At 39.9% G+C, this 18,881-nt stretch overlaps 1 protein-coding gene across 1 annotated transcript in view; it reads left to right on the forward strand.

Annotated features, from left to right (window-relative positions):
- Positions 1-12,950, forward strand: part of LOC114555266 (cGMP-dependent protein kinase 1) — a 19,089-nt gene extending 6,139 nt beyond the window's left edge. The window contains exons 4-9 of the mRNA XM_028577553.1: positions 3,398-3,539; positions 5,507-5,670; positions 6,843-6,965; positions 7,078-7,140; positions 8,463-8,529; positions 11,719-12,950. Coding sequence (XP_028433354.1) covers positions 3,398-3,539; positions 5,507-5,670; positions 6,843-6,965; positions 7,078-7,140; positions 8,463-8,529; positions 11,719-11,817 — 658 coding nt within the window. The 3' untranslated portion in view covers positions 11,818-12,950. The remainder of the gene's footprint in view (positions 1-3,397; positions 3,540-5,506; positions 5,671-6,842; positions 6,966-7,077; positions 7,141-8,462; positions 8,530-11,718) is intronic.
- Positions 12,951-18,881: the final 5,931 nt, after the last annotated feature.

Here is an 18,881-nt window from a genome sequence, read left to right on the forward strand (position 1 = left end):
AGATTAACTCAGTATAATCATCTGTTAGAAGCTAGTTTTACCAGATTAACTCAGTATAATCATCTCAGTTAGATGTTAGTTTTACCAGATTAACTCAGTATAATCATCTCAGTTAGAAGCTAGTTTTACCAGATTAACTCAGTATAATCATCTCAGTTAGAAGCTAGTTTTACCAGATTAACTCAGTATAATCATCTCAGTTAGATGTTAGTTTTACCAGATTAACTCAATATAATCATCTGTTAGAAGCTAGTTTTACCAGATTAACTCAGTATAATCATCTCAGTTAGATGTTAGTTTTACCAGATTAACTCAATATAATCATCTCAGTTAGAAGCTAGTTTTACCAGATTAACTCAGTATAATCATCTCAGTTAGAAGCTAGTTTTACCAGATTAACTCAGTATAATCATCTCAGTTAGATGTTAGTTTTACCAGATTAACTCAATATAATCATCTCAGTTAGAAGCTAGTTTTACCAGATTAACTCAGTATAATCATCTCAGTTAGAAGCTAGTTTTACCAGATTAACTCAGTATAATCATCTCAGTTAGATGTTAGTTTTACCAGATTAACTCAGTATAATCATCTCAGTTAGATGTTAGTTTTACCAGATTAACTCAATATAATCATCTGTTAGAAGCTAGTTTTACCAGATTAACTCAGTATAATCATCTCAGTTAGAAGCTAGTTTCACCAGATTAACTCAATTTAATCATCTCAGTTAGAAGCTAGTTTTACCAGATTAACTCAGTATAATCATCTCAGTTAGAAGCTAGTTTCACCATATTAACTCAAAATAATCATCTCAGTTAGAAGCTAGTTTTACCAGATTAACTCAGTATAATCATCTCAGTTAGATGTTAGTTTTACCAGATTAACTCAGTATAATCATCTCAGTTAGAAGCTAGTTTCACCAGATTAACTCAGTATAATCATCTCAGTTAGATGTTAGTTTTATCAGATTAACTCAGTATAATCATCTCAGTTAGAAGCTAGTTTTACCAGATTAACTCAGTATAATCATCTCAGTTAGATGTTACTTTTACCAGATTAACTCAGTATAATCATCTCAGTTAGATGTTAGTTTCACCAGATTAACTCAGTATAATCATCTCAGTTAGATGTTAGTTTCACCAGATTAACTCAGTATAATCATCTCAGTTAGATGTTAGTTTCACCAGATTAACTCAGTATAATCATCTCAGTTAGAAGCTAGTTTCACCAGATTAACTCAGTATAATCATCTCAGTTAGATGTTAGTTTCACCAGATTAACTCAGTATAATCATCTCAGTTAGAAGCTAGTTTCACCAGATTAACTCAGTATAATCATCTCAGTTAGATGTTAGTTTCACCAGATTAACTCAGTATAATCATCTCAGTTAGAAGTATAATCATCTCAGTTAGTTTCACCAGATTAACTCAGTATAATCATCTGTTAGAAGCTAGTTTTACCAGATTAACTCAGTATAATCATCTCAGTTAGATGTTAGTTTCACCAGATTAACTCAGTATAATCATCTCAGTTAGAAGCTAGTTTCACCAGATTAACTCAGTATAATCATCTCAGTTAGAAGCTAGTTTCACCAGATTAACTCAGTATAATCATCTCAGTTAGAAGCTAGTTTCACCAGATTAACTCAGTATAATCATCTCAGTTAGATGTTAGTTTCACCAGATTAACTCAGTATAATCATCTCAGTTAGAAGCTAGTTTCACCAGATTAACTCAGTATAATCATCTGTTAGAAGCTAGTTTTACCAGATTAACTCAGTATAATCATCTCAGTTAGATGTTAGTTTCACCAGATTAACTCAGTATAATCATCTCAGTTAGATGTTAGTTTTACCAGATTAACTCAGTATAATCATCTCAGTTAGAAGCTAGTTTCACCAGATTAACTCAGTATAATCATCTCAGTTAGAAGCTAGTTTTACCAGATTAACTCAATATAATCATCTCAGTTAGATGTTAGTTTTACCAGATTAACTCAGTATAATCATCTCAGTTAGATGTTAGTTTTATCAGATTAACTCAGTATAATCATCTCAGTTAGAAGCTAGTTTTACCAGATTAACTCAATATAATCATCTGTTAGAAGCTAGTTTTACCAGATTAACTCATTATAATCATCTCAGTTAGATGTTAGTTTTACCAGATTAACTCAGTATAATCATCTCAGTTAGAAGCTAGTTTCACCAGATTAACTCAGTATAATCATCTCAGTTAGATGTTAGTTTTACCAGATTAACTCAGTATAATCATCTCAGTTAGAAGCTAGTTTCACCAGATTAACTCAGTATAATCATCTCAGTTAGATGTTAGTTTCACCAGATTAACTCAGTATAATCATCTCAGTTAGATGTTAGTTTTACCAGATTAACTCAGTATAATCATCTCAGTTAGATGTTAGTTTTACCAGATTATCTCAGTATAATCATCTCAGTTAGAAGCTAGTTTCACCAGATTAACTCAGTATAATCATCTCAGTTAGATGTTACTTTTACCAGATTAACTCAGTATAATCATCTCAGTTAGAAGCTAGTTTCACCAGATTAACTCAGTATAATCATCTCAGTTAGATGTTAGTTTTACCAGATTAACTCAGTATAATCATCTCAGTTAGAAGCTAGTTTTACCAGATTAACTCAGTATAATCATCTCAGTTAGAAGCTTGTTTTACCAGATTAACTCAGTATAATCATCTCAGTTAGATGTTAGTTTCACCAGATTAACTCAGTATAATCATCTCAGTTAGAAGCTAGTTTTACCAGATTAACTCAGTATAATCATCTCAGTTAGATGTTAGTTTCACCAGATTAACTCAGTATAATAATCTCAGTTAGATGTTAGTTTTACCAGATTAACTCAGTATAATCATCTCAGTTAGATGTTACTTTTACCAGATTAACTCAGTATAATCATCTCAGTTAGAAGCTAGTTTTACCAGATTAACTCAGTATAATCATCTCAGTTAGAAGCTAGTTTTACCAGATTAACTCAGTATAATCATCTCAGTTAGAAGCTAGTTTTACCAGATTAACTCAGTATAATCATCTCAGTTAGATGTTACTTTTACCAGATTAACTCAGTATAATCATCTCAGTTAGATGTTACTTTTACCAGATTAACTCAGTATAATCATCTCAGTTAGATGTTACTTTTACCAGATTAACTCAGTATAATCATCTCAGTTAGAAGCTAGTTTTACCAGATTAACTCAGTATAATCATCTCAGTTAGAAGCTAGTTTTACCAGATTAACTCAGTATAATCATCTCAGAAGCTAGTTTTAGCCCTGAAAGCAACAAGCAGTCATAAATGTTTTGTAGAAATCCCTAAATTAACCTGACCCCAGAACAGTTGGACATGTCTGACAGCTTGAACCTGTTTCAGGGGTTCATTTGAAGACTCGACCACCCGTTTCTACACAGCGTGTGTGGTCGAAGCCTTCGCCTACCTGCACACCAAAGGCATCATTTACAGAGACCTGAAACCCGAAAACCTCATCCTGGACAGCCGGGGATACGCCAAGCTGGTAACTCCACACCTCCTCATGCACTACCTTTCATGGGAGCCTGCCTATGTTCCCACATTTCTAAGTTTTTTAGCAAAATTAGGCCCTATGTTCCCAAATCTCTAAGTTTTTAGCAAAATTAGGCCCTATGTTCCCACATTTCTAAGTTTTTTTAGCAAAATTAGGCCCTTTGTTCCCACAGTTCTAAGTTTTTTAGCAAAATTAGGCCCTATGTTCCCAAATTTCTAAGTTTTTTAGCAAAATTAGGCCCTATGTTCCCAAATCTCTAAGTTTTTTAGCAAAATTAGGCCCTATGTTCCCACATTTCTAAGTTTTTTTAGCAAAATTAGGCCCTTTGTTCCCACAGTTCTAAGTTTTTTAGCAAAATTAGGCCCTATGTTCCCAAATTTCTAAGTTTTTTAGCAAAATTAGGCCCTATGTTCCCACATTTCTAAGTTTTTTAGCAAAATTAGGCCCTATGTTCCCACATTTCTAAGTTTTTTAGCAAAATTAGGCCTATGTTCCCACATTTCTACGTTTTTTAGCAAAATTAGGCCCTATGTTCCCACATTTCTAAGTTGTTTTAGCAAAATTAGGCCCTATGTTCCCACATTTCTAAGTTTTTTTGCAAAATTAGGCCCTATGTTCCCACATTTCTAAGATTTTTAGCAAAATTAGGCCCTATGTTCCCACAGTTCTAAGTTTTTTAGCAAAATTAGGCCCTATGTTCCCACAATTCTAAGTTTCTTTAGCAAAATTAGGCCCTATGTTCCCACATTTCTAAGATTTTTAGCAAAATTAGGCCCTATGTTCCCACATTTCTAAGATTTTTAGCAAAATTAGGCCCTATGTTCCCACAGTTCTAAGTTTTTTAGCAAAATTAGGCCCTTTGTTCCCACAGTTCTAAGTTTTTTAGCAAAATTAGGCCCTATGTTCCCACATTTCTAAGTTTTTTAGCAAAATTAGGCCTATGTTCCCACATTTCTACGTTTCTTAGCAAAATTAGGCCCTATGTTCCCACATTTCTAAGTTTTTTAGCAAAATTAGGCCCTATGTTCCCACATTTCTAAGTTTTTTGCAAAATTAGGCCCTATGTTCCCACATTTCTAAGATTTTTAGCAAAATTAGGCCCTATGTTCCCACATTTCTAAGATTTTTAGCAAAATTAGGCCCTATGTTCCCACATTTCTAAGATTTTTAGCAAAATTAGGCCCTATGTTCCCACAGTTCTAAGTTTTTTAGCAAAATTAGGCCCTTTGTTCCCACAGTTCTAAGTTTTTTTAGCAAAATTAGGCCCTATGTTCCCACATTTCTAAGTTTTTTAGCAAAATTAGGCCTATGTTCCCACATTTCTCGTTTCTTAGCAACATTAGGCCCTATGTTCCCACATTTCTAAGTTTTTTAGCAAAATTAGGCCCTATGTTCCCACATTTCTAAGTTTTTTTTGCAAAATTAGGCCCTATGTTCCCACATTTCTAAGATTTTTAGCAAAATTAGGCCCTATGTTCCCACAGTTCTAAGTTTTTAGCAAAATTAGGCCCTATGTTCCCACATTTCTAAGTTTTTAGCAAAATTAGGCCCTATGTTCCCACATTTCTAAGATTTTTAGCAAAATTAGGCCCTATGTTCCCAAATTTCTAAGTTTTTTAGCAAAATTAAGCCCTATGTTCCCACATTTCTAAGTTTTTTTAGCAAAATTAGGCCCTATGTTCCCACATTTCTAAGTTTTTTAGCAAAATTAGGCCCTTTGTTCCCAAATTTCTAGGTTTTTTTAGCAAAATTAAGCCCTATGTTCCCTGTAGGGATGTTGTCCGACACTTTTGTGAACGTAAATACAAGCTGCACAATTGTCCTATCAACTTACATTGAACCAACGTTAAAGATTGTTGTTCCCATCAGACACTCAGACACAGAAACCTAGGGAACATAGGGTCCCAGGTTTAAGGTTTATTATGTGTTTTCAAGCTGGATATTTTGTCTTTTTGCAGGTGGACTTTGGTTTTGCCAAGAAGAACGGTTTCTGTAAGAAGACGTGGACATTCTGCGGGACGCCGGAGTACGTGGCTCCGGAGATCATCCTCAACAAGGGTCACGATGTCTCGGCAGACTACTGGTCTCTGGGCATCCTGATGTACGAGCTGCTGACCGGCAGGTGAGGACACAAACTGAGAAAGGCCCGAGTCAAACTGCTGTTGTTCAGGGTCCGACAGTGTCTCTGTGGGCCCTATCTTGCAGCGCAAAGTCCCAGGTGCATTCTGGGTGTGCTGGTCTTACAGGGAGGTGTGTTCAGGTGCATTCTGGGCGTGCTGGTCTTACAAGGAGGTGTGTTCAGGTGCATTCTGGGCGTGCTGGTCTTACAGGGAGGTGTGTTCAGGTGCATTCTGGGCGTGCTGGTCTTACAAGGAGGTGTGTTCAGGTGCATTCTGGGCGTGCTGGTCTTACAGGGAGGTGTGTTCAGGTGCATTCTGGGCGTGCTGGTCTTACAGGGAGGTGTGTTCAGGTGCATTCTGGGCATGCTAGTCTTACAGGGAGGTGTGTTCAGGTGCATTCTGGGCGTGCTGGTCTTACAGCGAGGTTTGTTCAGGTGCATTCTGGGCGTGCTGGTGTTACAGGGAGATGTGTTCAGGTGCATTCTGGGCATATTACTATCTTGAGGCAGTGGGAAGTGATGGCACCATTGACCAACAAAAACCTGGTCTAAAGCCAATAACGCAGCATTTCATTGTTATTTTAACAGAGCATTAGTGAAATGCTCCTAGACTCGTGCACAGCACACACACACTATGCTTGTTACACACACACACACACACACACACACACACACACACACACACACACACACACACACACACACACACAGACAGAAGATTACTAATAAATATATTAGGGTGTAAATCCTCCATCATAACAGCAGTTCTCCAAGGTCCAAACGCGCCTGGCTTTTAAAGGGAATGGGAGATGATCTCTGATTGGTTGATGAATGGGAGATGATCTCTGATTGGTTGATGAATGGGAGATGATCTCTAATTGGTTCATCAAACGCGCCTGGCTTTTAAAGGGAATGCGAGATGATCTCTGATTGGTTGATCAAACGCGCCTGGCTTTTAAAGGGAATGGGAGATGATCTCTGATTGGTTGATCAAACGCGCCTGGCTTTTAAAGGGAATGGGAGATGATCTCTGATTGGTTGATGAATGGGAGATGACCTCTGATTGGTTGATTGCATGTTACGCCCCAAAACACACCTCTGATTAATGAACACAGACCCTTTTATCAGCCGTCAGACTAGCAGAAGGCCCTAAACACACCTGTGTGTGTCTCCAGCCCCCCTTTCTCAGGTCCGGATCCGATGAAAACCTACAACATCATCCTGAGAGGCATCGATATGATCGAGTTCCCCCAGAAGATCCCCAGGAACGCCGCCAACCTCATCAGGAAGCTCTGCAGGTTGGTTAGCGAGGCGCTGCTGTGGTGGGACCGAGCTTGTAGAGTCAACATTAAAATTTCATTCATGTTTTCATCTCCGAAATAAAAAAACAACAAATGTTTGTGTGAACAGAGATAATCCCTCCGAGAGACTCGGAAACCTGAAGAACGGAGTCAAGGACATCCAGAAGCACAAGTGAGTGGGATGAGAGACACCTGATTGGCTGTGTTCAGTGTGTGTGTCTCTGTGTGTGTGTGTGTGTGTGTGTGTGTGTGTGTGTCTCTGTGTGTGTGTGTGTCTCTGTGTGTGTGTGTGTCGCTGTGTGTGTGTCTCCCTATGCGTCTGTGTGTGTGTGTGTGTGTGTGTGTGTGTGTGTGTGTGTGTGTGTGTGTGTGTCTCTCTATGCGTTTGTGTCTCTGTGTATGTGTCTGTGTGTTTCTGTGTGTGTGTGTGTTTCTGTGTGTGTGTGTGTGTGTCTCTATGCGTCTGTGTCTCTGTGTGTGTCTCTGTGTGTGTGTGTGTGTCGCTGTGTGTGTGTCTCCCTATGCGTCTCTGTCTCTGTGTGTGTGTGTTTGTGTGTGTGTTTGTGTCTCTATGCATCTATGTGTGTGTGTGTGTGTGTCTCTCTGTGTGTGTGTTTCTGTGTGTCTGTGTCTCTGTATGTGTGTGTGTCTCTGTGTGTGTGTGTGTGTGTGTGTCTCTATGCGTCTGTGTCTCTGTATGTGTGTGTGTGTGTGTCTCTGTATGTGTGTGTGCCTGTGTCTGTGTGTGTGTGTGTGTGTGTGTGTGTCTCTATGCGTCTGTGTCTCTGTATGTGTGTGTGTGTGTGTTTGTGTGTATATGTGTGTGTGTCTCTCTATGCATCTGTGTCTGTGTGTGAGTCTCTATATGTCTGTGTGTGCTATTGTGTATGTGTATGTCTCTATGCGTCTGAGTGTGTGTGTGTGTGTGTGTGTGTGTGTGTGTGTGTGTGTGTGTTTATGTTTGTGTGTGTGTGTGTGTGTGTGTGTGTCTCTATGCATCCGTGTGTGTGTGTGTCTCTGTGTGTCTCTCTATGCTTCTATGTTTGTGTGCCTGTGTGTGTGTGTGTGTGTGTTTCTGTGTGTGTGTCTGTGTGTGCGTGTGCCTGTGTCTGTGTGTGTGTGTGTGTGTGTCTCTGTCTGTGTGTGTGTGTGTCTCTGTATGTGTGTGCCTGTGTCTGTGTGTGTGTCTCTGTGTGTGTGTGTGTCTCTGTATGTATGTGTGTGTGTCTGTGTGTGTGTGTCTCTGTATGTGTGTGCCTGTGTCTGTGTGTGTGTCTCTGTGTGTGTGTGTCTCTGTATGTATGTGTGTGTGTCTCTGTGTGTGTGTGTCTCTGTATGTATGTGTGTGTGTCTCTGTATGTGTGTGCCTGTGTCTGTGTGTGTGTCTCTGTGTGTGTGTCTCTGTGTGTGTGTGTCTCTGTATGTATGTGTGTGTGTCTCTGTGTGTGTTCAGTTTGGTGTGCATCTCTAAAACTATTCTTTCTCTGTGTTCAGGTGGTTTGAGGGTTTTAACTGGGAGGGCCTGAGGAAAGGGACTCTGACTCCGCCCATCATACCTGATGTGAGTGTGTAGACGTTACTGTCTTTTCTAAATGACTTTTCTCAGATGTAATGGTTGCAGTTGGTCCCCAGTGGACCTCAAAGGCAAGTTTTGTCTTTAGGCTTTTATAATGTTATTCATCTATTATCTGCTCTAGCTTTTCCAACATTTTAGACACAGATATGGTCATCATAATGGTCCAAAATCATGTGAAATTGAATATTTCTTTAGGACCAATCAACCCCCTGCCAAATCCTGCACCTAAAGGTAGGGCTGGGCGATATGAAGAAAATCAAATATCACGATATTTTTGACCAAATACCTCGATCTCTATACCGCAACGATATTGTAGTGTTGACTATTGGTGCTTTCACAACATATTTACACAATGAGATTTTAGATAAACAATCAGCAGTAATGTGGATATAATGAGGGTAAAGGTGAATAATAGAAGAATTACAATTGTGGTAAGTTCAGAAAAGTACATCACTTCACTGTAATGCAGCCTTTAAAACCAGGAAAAGACACTTAAGCCATATTATATTACAATTTCCAAAATCTAAGACGATATCTAGTCTCATATCAAGATATTGATATAATATCGATATATTGCCCAGCTCTAGCTAAAGGCCTCTTTACAAGGCAAGGCAGCTTTATTTGTAGAGCACATTTCAACAAGAAGGCAATTCAAAGTGCCTAACATGAAACATTAAAAAACCATTAAAAACAATTTCAAAGCATTAAAAGAAAAAAAAAAAAAAAAAAATGTAAAGAGCAATTAGAAAACAATTAAAAACAATTTAAAATCATTAAAAGACAAAAAATAAAATGCACAGTGCAGTATAAGAATTTTAAAGAAAGAGCAGTTAAAAATCAGGTCTTCAGTCTGGATTTAGAAGAACTGAGAGTTGCGGTGGACCTGCAGTTTTCTGGGAGTTTGGTAATGGATGCAACTCAGGGATTTATTACAAACAACTGACAAGGGACAAAGGAAGCTCAGGGAGCTAAATAAACCAGGTAACGAGGTAACACAGGAGGCAGGTGATGCGAGGCCTGTGGTACAGGTGGAAAACATCAGGTAATCACACAGGCGGTAAAACACAGGAAGCAGAACTAGACATAACACAACAGAAAACATCACTATCACTATCAAAAATAAAACAAGAAATGGGAACAACAGACAGAAAACATGGCATCAACTAAACACAGAAACTGAACACTAGACAACACAAGGGGGAACAGAAAACAGGAACTAAAACACAATACACAGAACAGTCAAAACCGGGAAAACTGAAACCTACACAATGAGCAGTAATATACACAACAGAAATATACAGAAACCCATAAACGGGACAACAGAAATAAAAGAAAACCCAAGGCAACACACCGAAACCATAACACGCAAAACAAACCAGAAACCGGAAGCATGGACAAGTTCGAGGGTAACATGATGCCAGGACTCTCAGAGTGACTGCAAGTCTCTCTTGTAAACCAGGGATCTTCAACAGGGGGTCTGGGACCCCTAGAGGGTCCTCAGAGTCAATGCAGGGGGGTGCCTCCAAATTCTTGTTAATTTTTGTTTAAGTTTCTTTCAAAAGTTGTAAAAGTCTTAACATGATCCAACATATTACTAGCAAATATAAATCCCCACTGCTTACTGGCCTATATAGCCAAGGTAGTCACTAAGGCCATCCACAGATGTGTATGTTTAACATTAAAACAATTATAAAATCATACCAACAATTATTAATCTGAATAGCTTATTATATGCAAAAAAAAGGTATGTGTAAAGGATTTAGGCTTTATTGTAGCTACTGTAGTTAATATGCAACTTTATTTTATAAAATATATGTAGTAGGGGGTCCCTGCTCCATCTTTCTTTCAGTTAAAGGGTTACTTGGCTTAAAAAACGTTGAAGACCTCTGTTGTAAACCTACACATGGATGTTTCCCATAAATATATTCTGATCTGATTACAGCAAAGACAACGTCGGCAGTATTGACGGTGTAGTGTATTTGGTAGCGATGCTGTAATGTTGTGTGGAAAGGAATCCGCCGACACTGTTTCTTGATTATAAAGGTTTATTTACATCGAAGATTTACAAGCTCTGAAGAGCCCGGAGAGGACCTGTTTTCCCAATTCTCCAGTGGTCCTCTGACTTTCTTTGTTTGAACATGGTATATATATGTACTATACTTTGGGTAACATAAGGTGGGGGTCAGTCGAGACAGTCGAAGACTAAACCAAGTTAGGTTTTTTGTATTATATTAAGATATATTTGCAAATATAGGAGGAACATGATTTTACAAAAAGCACATCAGCTCAGCGTGGAAAAGTTTCCTCAATGAGTGAACAGAAACACTGACCTTATTTGCACAACATATAAAAAGGGAGTGACAATCACACATGTTCTGGTCTAAACATGACTTTGCATTTCTCACAGGCAACATGAAGATAAAGATACCTCTAAATCTCAAGAGACATCATGGAGCCACTTCATCTAATCCCCTGTGCCCTACTTTCACCCTGAGGTCACATGACCCCGTACATCTCAGCTGGCAAAGGAGGAACTTATAGGCAGAGAAAGATAGTTTACTGTGACCTTGTACCTTTATCGGTTCAAACAAAGGCCATGCGCATTCGTCTCCAGACTTGATATATCCAACTTAGTTAATCAGAATCAACATGTGGGAATGAGATAAACTCTCTTTCAGTATTGTCAGAAAAACCAAAACACAAATAAAACATAAGAATATAAGGAATCATGCTTAAATGTAATTTTTGCCATTACGGAGTCAACCAGCGTAGCGCGCGTAGTGCAAGCTTAGGGTTTCGGTTCGGTGGAAAAAGATTCTACGGTTCAGCAGAAACCGAACCCTATCAAAAAGCCCAATATTCAGCCCAATCAGAAGCCAAATTATGGATTCGGTGCATCCCTATAATTAAGTATGTTCTGGTGTTTCCACAGTCTGAAACGTGAATGTGTTAGTGTATGTGCATATGTGTAGGCGTGTGCATGTGCATATATAAATATGTGTATATATATTTTTATCAGCTTAATGCTGCTGTTTGGAGAGGATTGCTCCAACAGAATTTCGTTGTATCGCATAGAATGACAATAAAGATCTATCTATCTATCGAAGAGTTTTAAACTCGCATGGTTAAGTCTGCAGGAGTGGAAGGTGTTTGACTCGGTGTTGTTCTGTCCAGGTTTCCTCTCCGACCGACACAAGCAACTTCGACAGTTTCCCGGAAGACGCAGACGAGCCGCCACCGGACGACAACTCCGGATGGGATTACGACTTTTAGTCCAGCTCGCGTCCAAACCCAAAAGCCTGACACTGTTACGGCTGGCATCGTCGATATCAAAATCTGGGAAGAAGACGACTTCCTTCACCACCAGGCTGACGAAAGAAACAAAGATGAGCTCGATGTGCCATTTGGAGGAACGTCTTACTTACGCTGAGCGCCTACTGTGACTTTTCTTGTGTTGTTTAAAGCATTATTGGACCCTGTAGGAATCAAACGCCCAAGTTTTGTAGCCACATTGTGTCCCCAAGGAATTTCAGTACTGAGGGAAAGGACTGGAGGTCTCTCAAAGATCAAACTTGTACCGGAGGAACCGTGAGCTGCAAAAACACCTGAAAACTGGAAGAGAAAGGTGTTTGTAGGAATTAAACCCTCAGTTTCTGTAGCCACATTGTGTCCCCAAGGGATTGGAGTGTGCAGACGGCAGCAGATGGAGAAGGACTGGAGTTCTCTCGCTGATCAAACTGGTCCGGTTTGGTCCCTCTAACCGGAGAAACCGTAAGCTGCCAGAACACTAGAGCTGGAAGAGGAGGGAATGATTCAAGGATTAATCAAACCCCTGTTTCCAAGACCAGGTCTGCTTGTTTTTCAAGTCCCTCAGAGTAGTTAAAAGGTCTTCGAAATCTCAGAGTGACACATGCCTGTTTCAAAGGGGTTCAAGTTTGTTCTTGACTTTTATGACCTGAGAAAGTTATCCTCCAGATTTTAGAAAGCTGTCAGAATTCTGTAACATAATCACTCCATCCGCAAAAATGTGCCCATGGGGAAGAAAGTAATGGCAAGTGTTTTCCTGGGAGTGTTTCCTTTCAAAGTCAGGTGGTTCTGAACCCAGAACAACCCTGATTCCTTGGTTGTCTAGAGCTGAACTTTGGGTATGTTCATCCATCAGCAGTCAGTCATGCTGTAAGTCATATATGTTGCTGCAAGACAACTGTTTATCATTTCTTTGAATCAGTCTTAGAGTAACGCATATGTGGTCATACTTTGGGTTAAAGAGTACAAGCATGTTTCTAACTTTCTCGACCGGGGTGAAGTCATCCAAAGCCAGCTCTTTCACATGTTAGACAGCTGTCAGAACTCTGGAACATTATCACCTCGTGAACACAAATGTGCCAACGCTTTAAAAAAAAAAAGACATTTGAGCAATGCCACGTAGTGACTTTTGAGAAATTTTAACCAAGAACGACACTGATTCCTTGTTTGGATGCAGCTCAACTTTGGGTATGTTCACCGATCACACACTGGAAATGGAAAGCCTCAGTCAAGACACAAAGTGAGTCGGGCATGTGCAGAACAGCTGACATCTTTGACAAGTGGGTAACACTAAATATTGTCACCCAGGAAAAGCGTGTTCGTTCCTTGGAAGTGTTTTCATTCAGGGCCGTCATCTGGCGGTGCCTGTACCCGACACGCAGTGACCTATTTGCAGCTAAACACAGCTACCAACTGCCCATAGAAAAAGGAAAATAATGTAATTATGTGTATATATACAGTACCAGTCAACGGTTTGGACACACTGTTCCATTCACTTGAATGAGAAAGTGTGTCCAGACCTTCGACAGGTGCTGTATATATATGTATATTGACCATTTTGCATATCGCGTAAGTCGGTAACTATGTGATTTGTCCAAGTGGTGTTTCCATAGCTAGCTGTCAAAGATGGTGGCCCGTTCTGCACATGGCCGACTCACTTTTAGCTGCATCTCATGTCGCTTAAATTGCCTCACAGACTCCTTCACTTGCCTTGCTTCCTCACATCTTACTGAGGAGTCCCTCCCACTGAGGAGGCATGGGGAGAGACGCGAGGAATCATCAGGGGAGAGAGGCAACGAGCAAATGTGTTTTAGAGAGATGAGACCTCCTTTCCTCTGAAGCGTTGCATGAATACATCAGCTGTTTGGGTGGAGCTAGGCTGCTCTCTGTATCCTCACCTATAGCTCCTAGATTCTCTGTCCTAGATTCTCCCTCCTGGATTATCCCTCCTAGATGCTCCTTCCTGGATTATCCCTCCTAGATGCTCCTTCCTAGATGCTCCCTCCTAGATAACCCCTCCTATATTCTCCCTCCTAGATGCTCCCTCCTAGATGCTCCCTCCTAGATGCTCCCTCTTAGATTCTCCCTCCTAGATGCTCCCTCCTAGATTATCCCTCCTAGATGCTCCCTCCTAGATGCTCCCTCTTAGATTCTCCCTCCTTGATCCTCCCTCCTAGATGCTCCCTCCAAGATGCTCCCTCCTAGATGCTCCCTCCTAGATTCTCCCTCCTAGATGCTCCCTCCTAGATGCTCCCTCCTTGATTCTCCCTCCTAAATGCTCCCTCCTTAATTCTCCCTCCTAGATGCTCCCTCCTAGATTATCCCTCCTAGATGCTCCCTCCTAGATGCTCCCTCCTAGATGCTCCCTCTTAGATGCTCCCTCCTAGATTCTCCCTCTTAGATTCTCCCTCCTAGATGCTCCCTCCTAGATTCTCCCTCCTAGATGCTCCCTCCTAGATGCTCCCTCTTAGATAATCCCTCCTAGATGCTCCCTCCTAGATTCTCCCTCCTCAATGATCCTTCCTCGATGATCCTTCCTCAATCATCCCTCCTCAATCCTCAGGGCAGAAATAAGAGCTTTGAGATAGCCTTCACCGAGCAGAGTACCGAACAACTCAATGGTCAGCCGAGGACCGAGGAGTCAAGGAGATATCCCATAATAAGGGACACAGGGTGTACCTATTGTATCTTGACAGCTTCTGCTCCTGTCAAGTGTCCTTGATCAGTGGCTGACGCCTGACCTTTTATCTCCTTAAGAGGGAGATCATGCTTCTGCTGCATGTCCTGTGATATTGTGATGTTGTTTGGGTTTTGTGGTTTCTGGTGGTTTTTTTGGACCCTTTGAACCCAATTTTTGACTCTCCGAGAGTTGGCCGGAGGAGTGATGGTTGCAAGAAGATTTTGGACAAACTCAGACCACAGGAGAAAAGATTTAAGACTGAACAGGCAAACTCGGGGTCACCATGTTGCCTTCATTGTCATTTCAGTTTCGGGAACTTTAAAATCCAAAGGCAGAAAGCTGTTTTTAGATGTTTTGGGGTGGGCGGAGCAGCTGTGGTCGTCCTTAACTGGATAATGCAAGGGAGTTGAGAACATTCCTACTGTTAACCCTTGTGTTGTCTCCCCTTCGACTGTGATGCAACTTTTTGGTTTTTCTGGGTCAAAATGTTAAAAAAATAAATAATTCCAACGTTTTGGTCACTTTTTTCGAAGTTTTTGTCAATATTTTTCTGCGCTTTTTGACGTTTTTTTTAAGCTTTTCCCATGTTTTTGTCACTTGACATTTTTGAAGATTATCCTGACAATTTTGTCACTTTTTCCGATGTTTTTGACATTTTTTTCCCTACATTTTTCAAAGTTCTTTTATCAATTTTTCTTTACAGGCTATAAAATTGAATAAAACACCCAAATTCAGTGAAAGTAGTGATCTGAGCATGTATTTAACTTGTGAAGAGCATTGTAGGGAACCACCCATGTCATTTTGTGTCAATTTGGTTGAAAGAAACCCACATTTCTAATAGAGAAACTTTTAGAAAATGGGTCAGATTTGACCCAAAGACAACAGAAGGTTTAATATTAGAATTGCCAGATTCCAACCTCTATAATCTCTCATGATAAATACCTAATTGTGATATCAATGCATGTATTGTGTAACCGAGCCTGGCTTTGCCTTCAGACCCATCGATGATGCCCACGCTCAGAGACGATGATAGTTACTAAGCAACCAATATACATCTTCAACCGGGCGAAAGATTAAAAACAATACCTCGAAAATGCAAGCGGTCGATATGACCAAAATAGGTAAAAGTGTATTTTCTTTGCATTTTGTGTAATGTGTATAAAAAAAATGTTTTAAATGCATATATAGTGTCTTTTTGGAAATGTCAGGTACCAGCAGAATTGCATTTTGTTATTCAGTGAAGTCATTACATATTTAAATTTTACAGCCTGGTCTCACATAAATCCATGAAATGATCACGAACTGTTAACAGCGCATTACGTGACAACGGAAAAACAATGCCAATGTAAAGTCAATGAGAAGATGACGTAGCATTAAGAGCAAACACGGTAGTGAGTAGTAGCCTGGTGAGTCCGTCCTGATCTGGCGAGCTCCAGTTCTCTCCTCCCAGATCAGTCTGGCATCTTGAGAGAGAGAACATTTGGAGCCGTTCGCCAAACGATCGACCAATCAGCGTTGGTTTTGAGGCGTTGCCACGTGGCGTCTTATCGCAAGAACGTACCGTGCTATCTACTAACGTTTGGTTTTAGGAAAGAAAACATTGGGGAAGGCCTCTCCTGGGTGAAAGTCCTGTGTTTTACCCATCCACCCCCACAACCAACCTCCCTGTGCAGACTTGCGTTCTTTCATGCTACATCGCTACGGTGGAAAACTTGCACGTAATTGTTATTTTTATTTTTTTATTTAACCTTTATTTAACCAGGAAGAAACTCGTTGAGATTAAAAATCTCTTTTTCAAGAGTGTCCTGACCAAGGCAGGCAGCAGTACAACCACAAATACAATACAAAATACACAAAAACACTAAAATAAAACATAATAATAAAACTGAAATAATTCTGAAATAATTCCACTAATGAACCCTGACAAAGCACACCTGTGAAGGTAAAACCATTTCAGGTGACTACCTCATGAAGCTCATTGAGAGAACACCAAGGGTTTGCAGAGTTATCAAAAAAAAAAGCAAAGGGTGGCTACTTTGAAGAATCTAAAATATAAGACATGTTTTCAGTTATTTCACACTTTTTGTTAAGTACATAATTCCATATGTGTTCATTCATAGTTTTGATGCCTTCAGTGAAGAATCTACAATGTAAATAGTCATGAAAATAAAAAGGAAACGCATTTAATGAGAAGGTGTGTCCAAACTTTTGGCCTGTACTGTACGATCTGAGCTACTGAGCATGTGCGAGTGCAATCAAAGATAGTACAGAAGAAGAAAAGATGTCTCACTCTGTAGCTAAAACAGAGACCTGAACACAGGGTGAAAAGAATAGCTGCAGCAATGTGCAGTACAACAAAAATATGGTGTTTTTAAAAAAAATTAAACCTATTCTGGTACAACCTTAAAATACAATTATGAACCTGAAAATGAGCATAATATGGTCACTTTAAGGGGCCGACTTCATTTCATGGGATTCTGTGAGATCAGGTTGAAATTTCCAAAACGTTCAAGATGACCATCATGTCTGTTCTAGTGTTGAGAATGTGCATGAGAACAGACAGTTTGTACATATTTCCATAACTTACCACATATTTTTTGCACACACCAACAAGCACTCCATTCGCACAGACACATGCCCGACTTTGTTTCAGGATTGGTTCTATTTCCTACGCTTTTGGCTGCATTGAACACATCTCCTCACTATCTGCTAGCTGCCTGTCCCCTGAACACACTGTAAAAAACATCTCCTCACTATCTACTAGCTGCCTGTCCCCTGAACACACTGTAAAAAACATCTCCTCACTATCTGCTAGCTGCCTGTCCCCTGAACACACTGTAAAAAACATCTCCTCACTATCTGCTAGCTGCCTGTCCCCTGAACACACTGTAAAAAACATCTCCTCACTATCTGCTAGCTGCCTGTCCCCTGAACACACTGTAAAAAACATCTCCTCACTATCTGCTAGCTGCCTGTCCCCTGAACACACTGTAAAAACATCTCCTCACTATCTGCTAGCTGCCTGTCCCCTGAACACACTGTAAAAAACATCTCCTCACTATCTGCTAGCTGCCTGTCCCCTGAACACACTGTAAAAAAACCACATCTGCGTCACCCAACATGGCTTAGAGCACCTTTAAACGTAGACGTTTATAACAGATAAAGAGTTTAATCAAAAAAAGAAAAGTGATATGTATGTGTGTATATATATATATATATATACATATATATATATATATATATATATATATATATATATATATATATATATATATATACATATATATTTGAATTTGTATTTATATTTTGTGGCCTTTTTGTAAAAGCAGCTTTTGGTAACAAAGCCTTTGTATCAGCAGTCTGAATCTGTCGTGTGATTATTTTGTTATAAATTAAACAGCTGATGTGATTCCTGTGAGCTCTGCATGATGATGATGATGATGATGACGATGATGACGATGATGATGATGATGATGATGATGATGATGATGATGGAGTCATAAAGCCTCGCATGGCATCACAAATGCTAAACTTTCTACGAATGTTTTGACTATTTTTTTTATACTTTTTTTAAGGCGATTAAAACTTGGGTAAGAAAGAAAGAAAGACAGGCAGGCAGACAGACAGGCAGGCAGGCAGATAGATAGATAGATAGATAGATATATATATAAAGAGACAGACAGGCAGGCAGACAGACAGACAGACAGGCAGATAGAGAAACAGACAGAAAGACAGGCAGAAAGAACTACGGCCACAATAGGTCCAAAAAAATGTCGACGAAAAAGTCGACAAAAACTCAAAAAAAGGTGACAAAAAAAGAGTTTGATCCGACCCATGTGACGCGTTCGTCCAATCAGCTGCCGGTTTTCATTTTTTGGGCGACATCACAGATAAGCACCGCCTGCTGTTATGGAGACGTATTACGTCTCGCGCACGCAATAGCAGAACTCCGTTTAAAGAAACACCGACATAACAACGCGGCTCTATTTAATGACCAAGTTTTACAGATACAATTAGATTATCCTATTTTCTGAGTCTAGCCAAGACTCCTCTGTAATTCGGCTTACATATAATCCACCAACGGACACGTGTTAAAGTATTATTTTAAGTCTATCCAGGCAGTCACCCTTCTGCTCTCCTTACACCGCCATGTTTCTCATTAATGTTAAAATGGACAGAAAAGAAAAGCAGTCTGGCGAGAGTAACAAACACCACTTTGGCACAACACAGCGCTTTCTAGGGTCACTGTTGTGTCTACATGATGTTAGCAGCTTTCCTCTCATGAAATTCATCATCAGTTCATTTGAATTTATTGTCATTTTGTGGCTTTTTATGTGCCGGCGGGGGCGCT

Source organism: Perca flavescens, chromosome 5 (assembly GCF_004354835.1).
Source record: "Perca flavescens isolate YP-PL-M2 chromosome 5, PFLA_1.0, whole genome shotgun sequence".
Taxonomy (NCBI): Eukaryota; Metazoa; Chordata; class Actinopteri; order Perciformes; family Percidae; genus Perca; species Perca flavescens.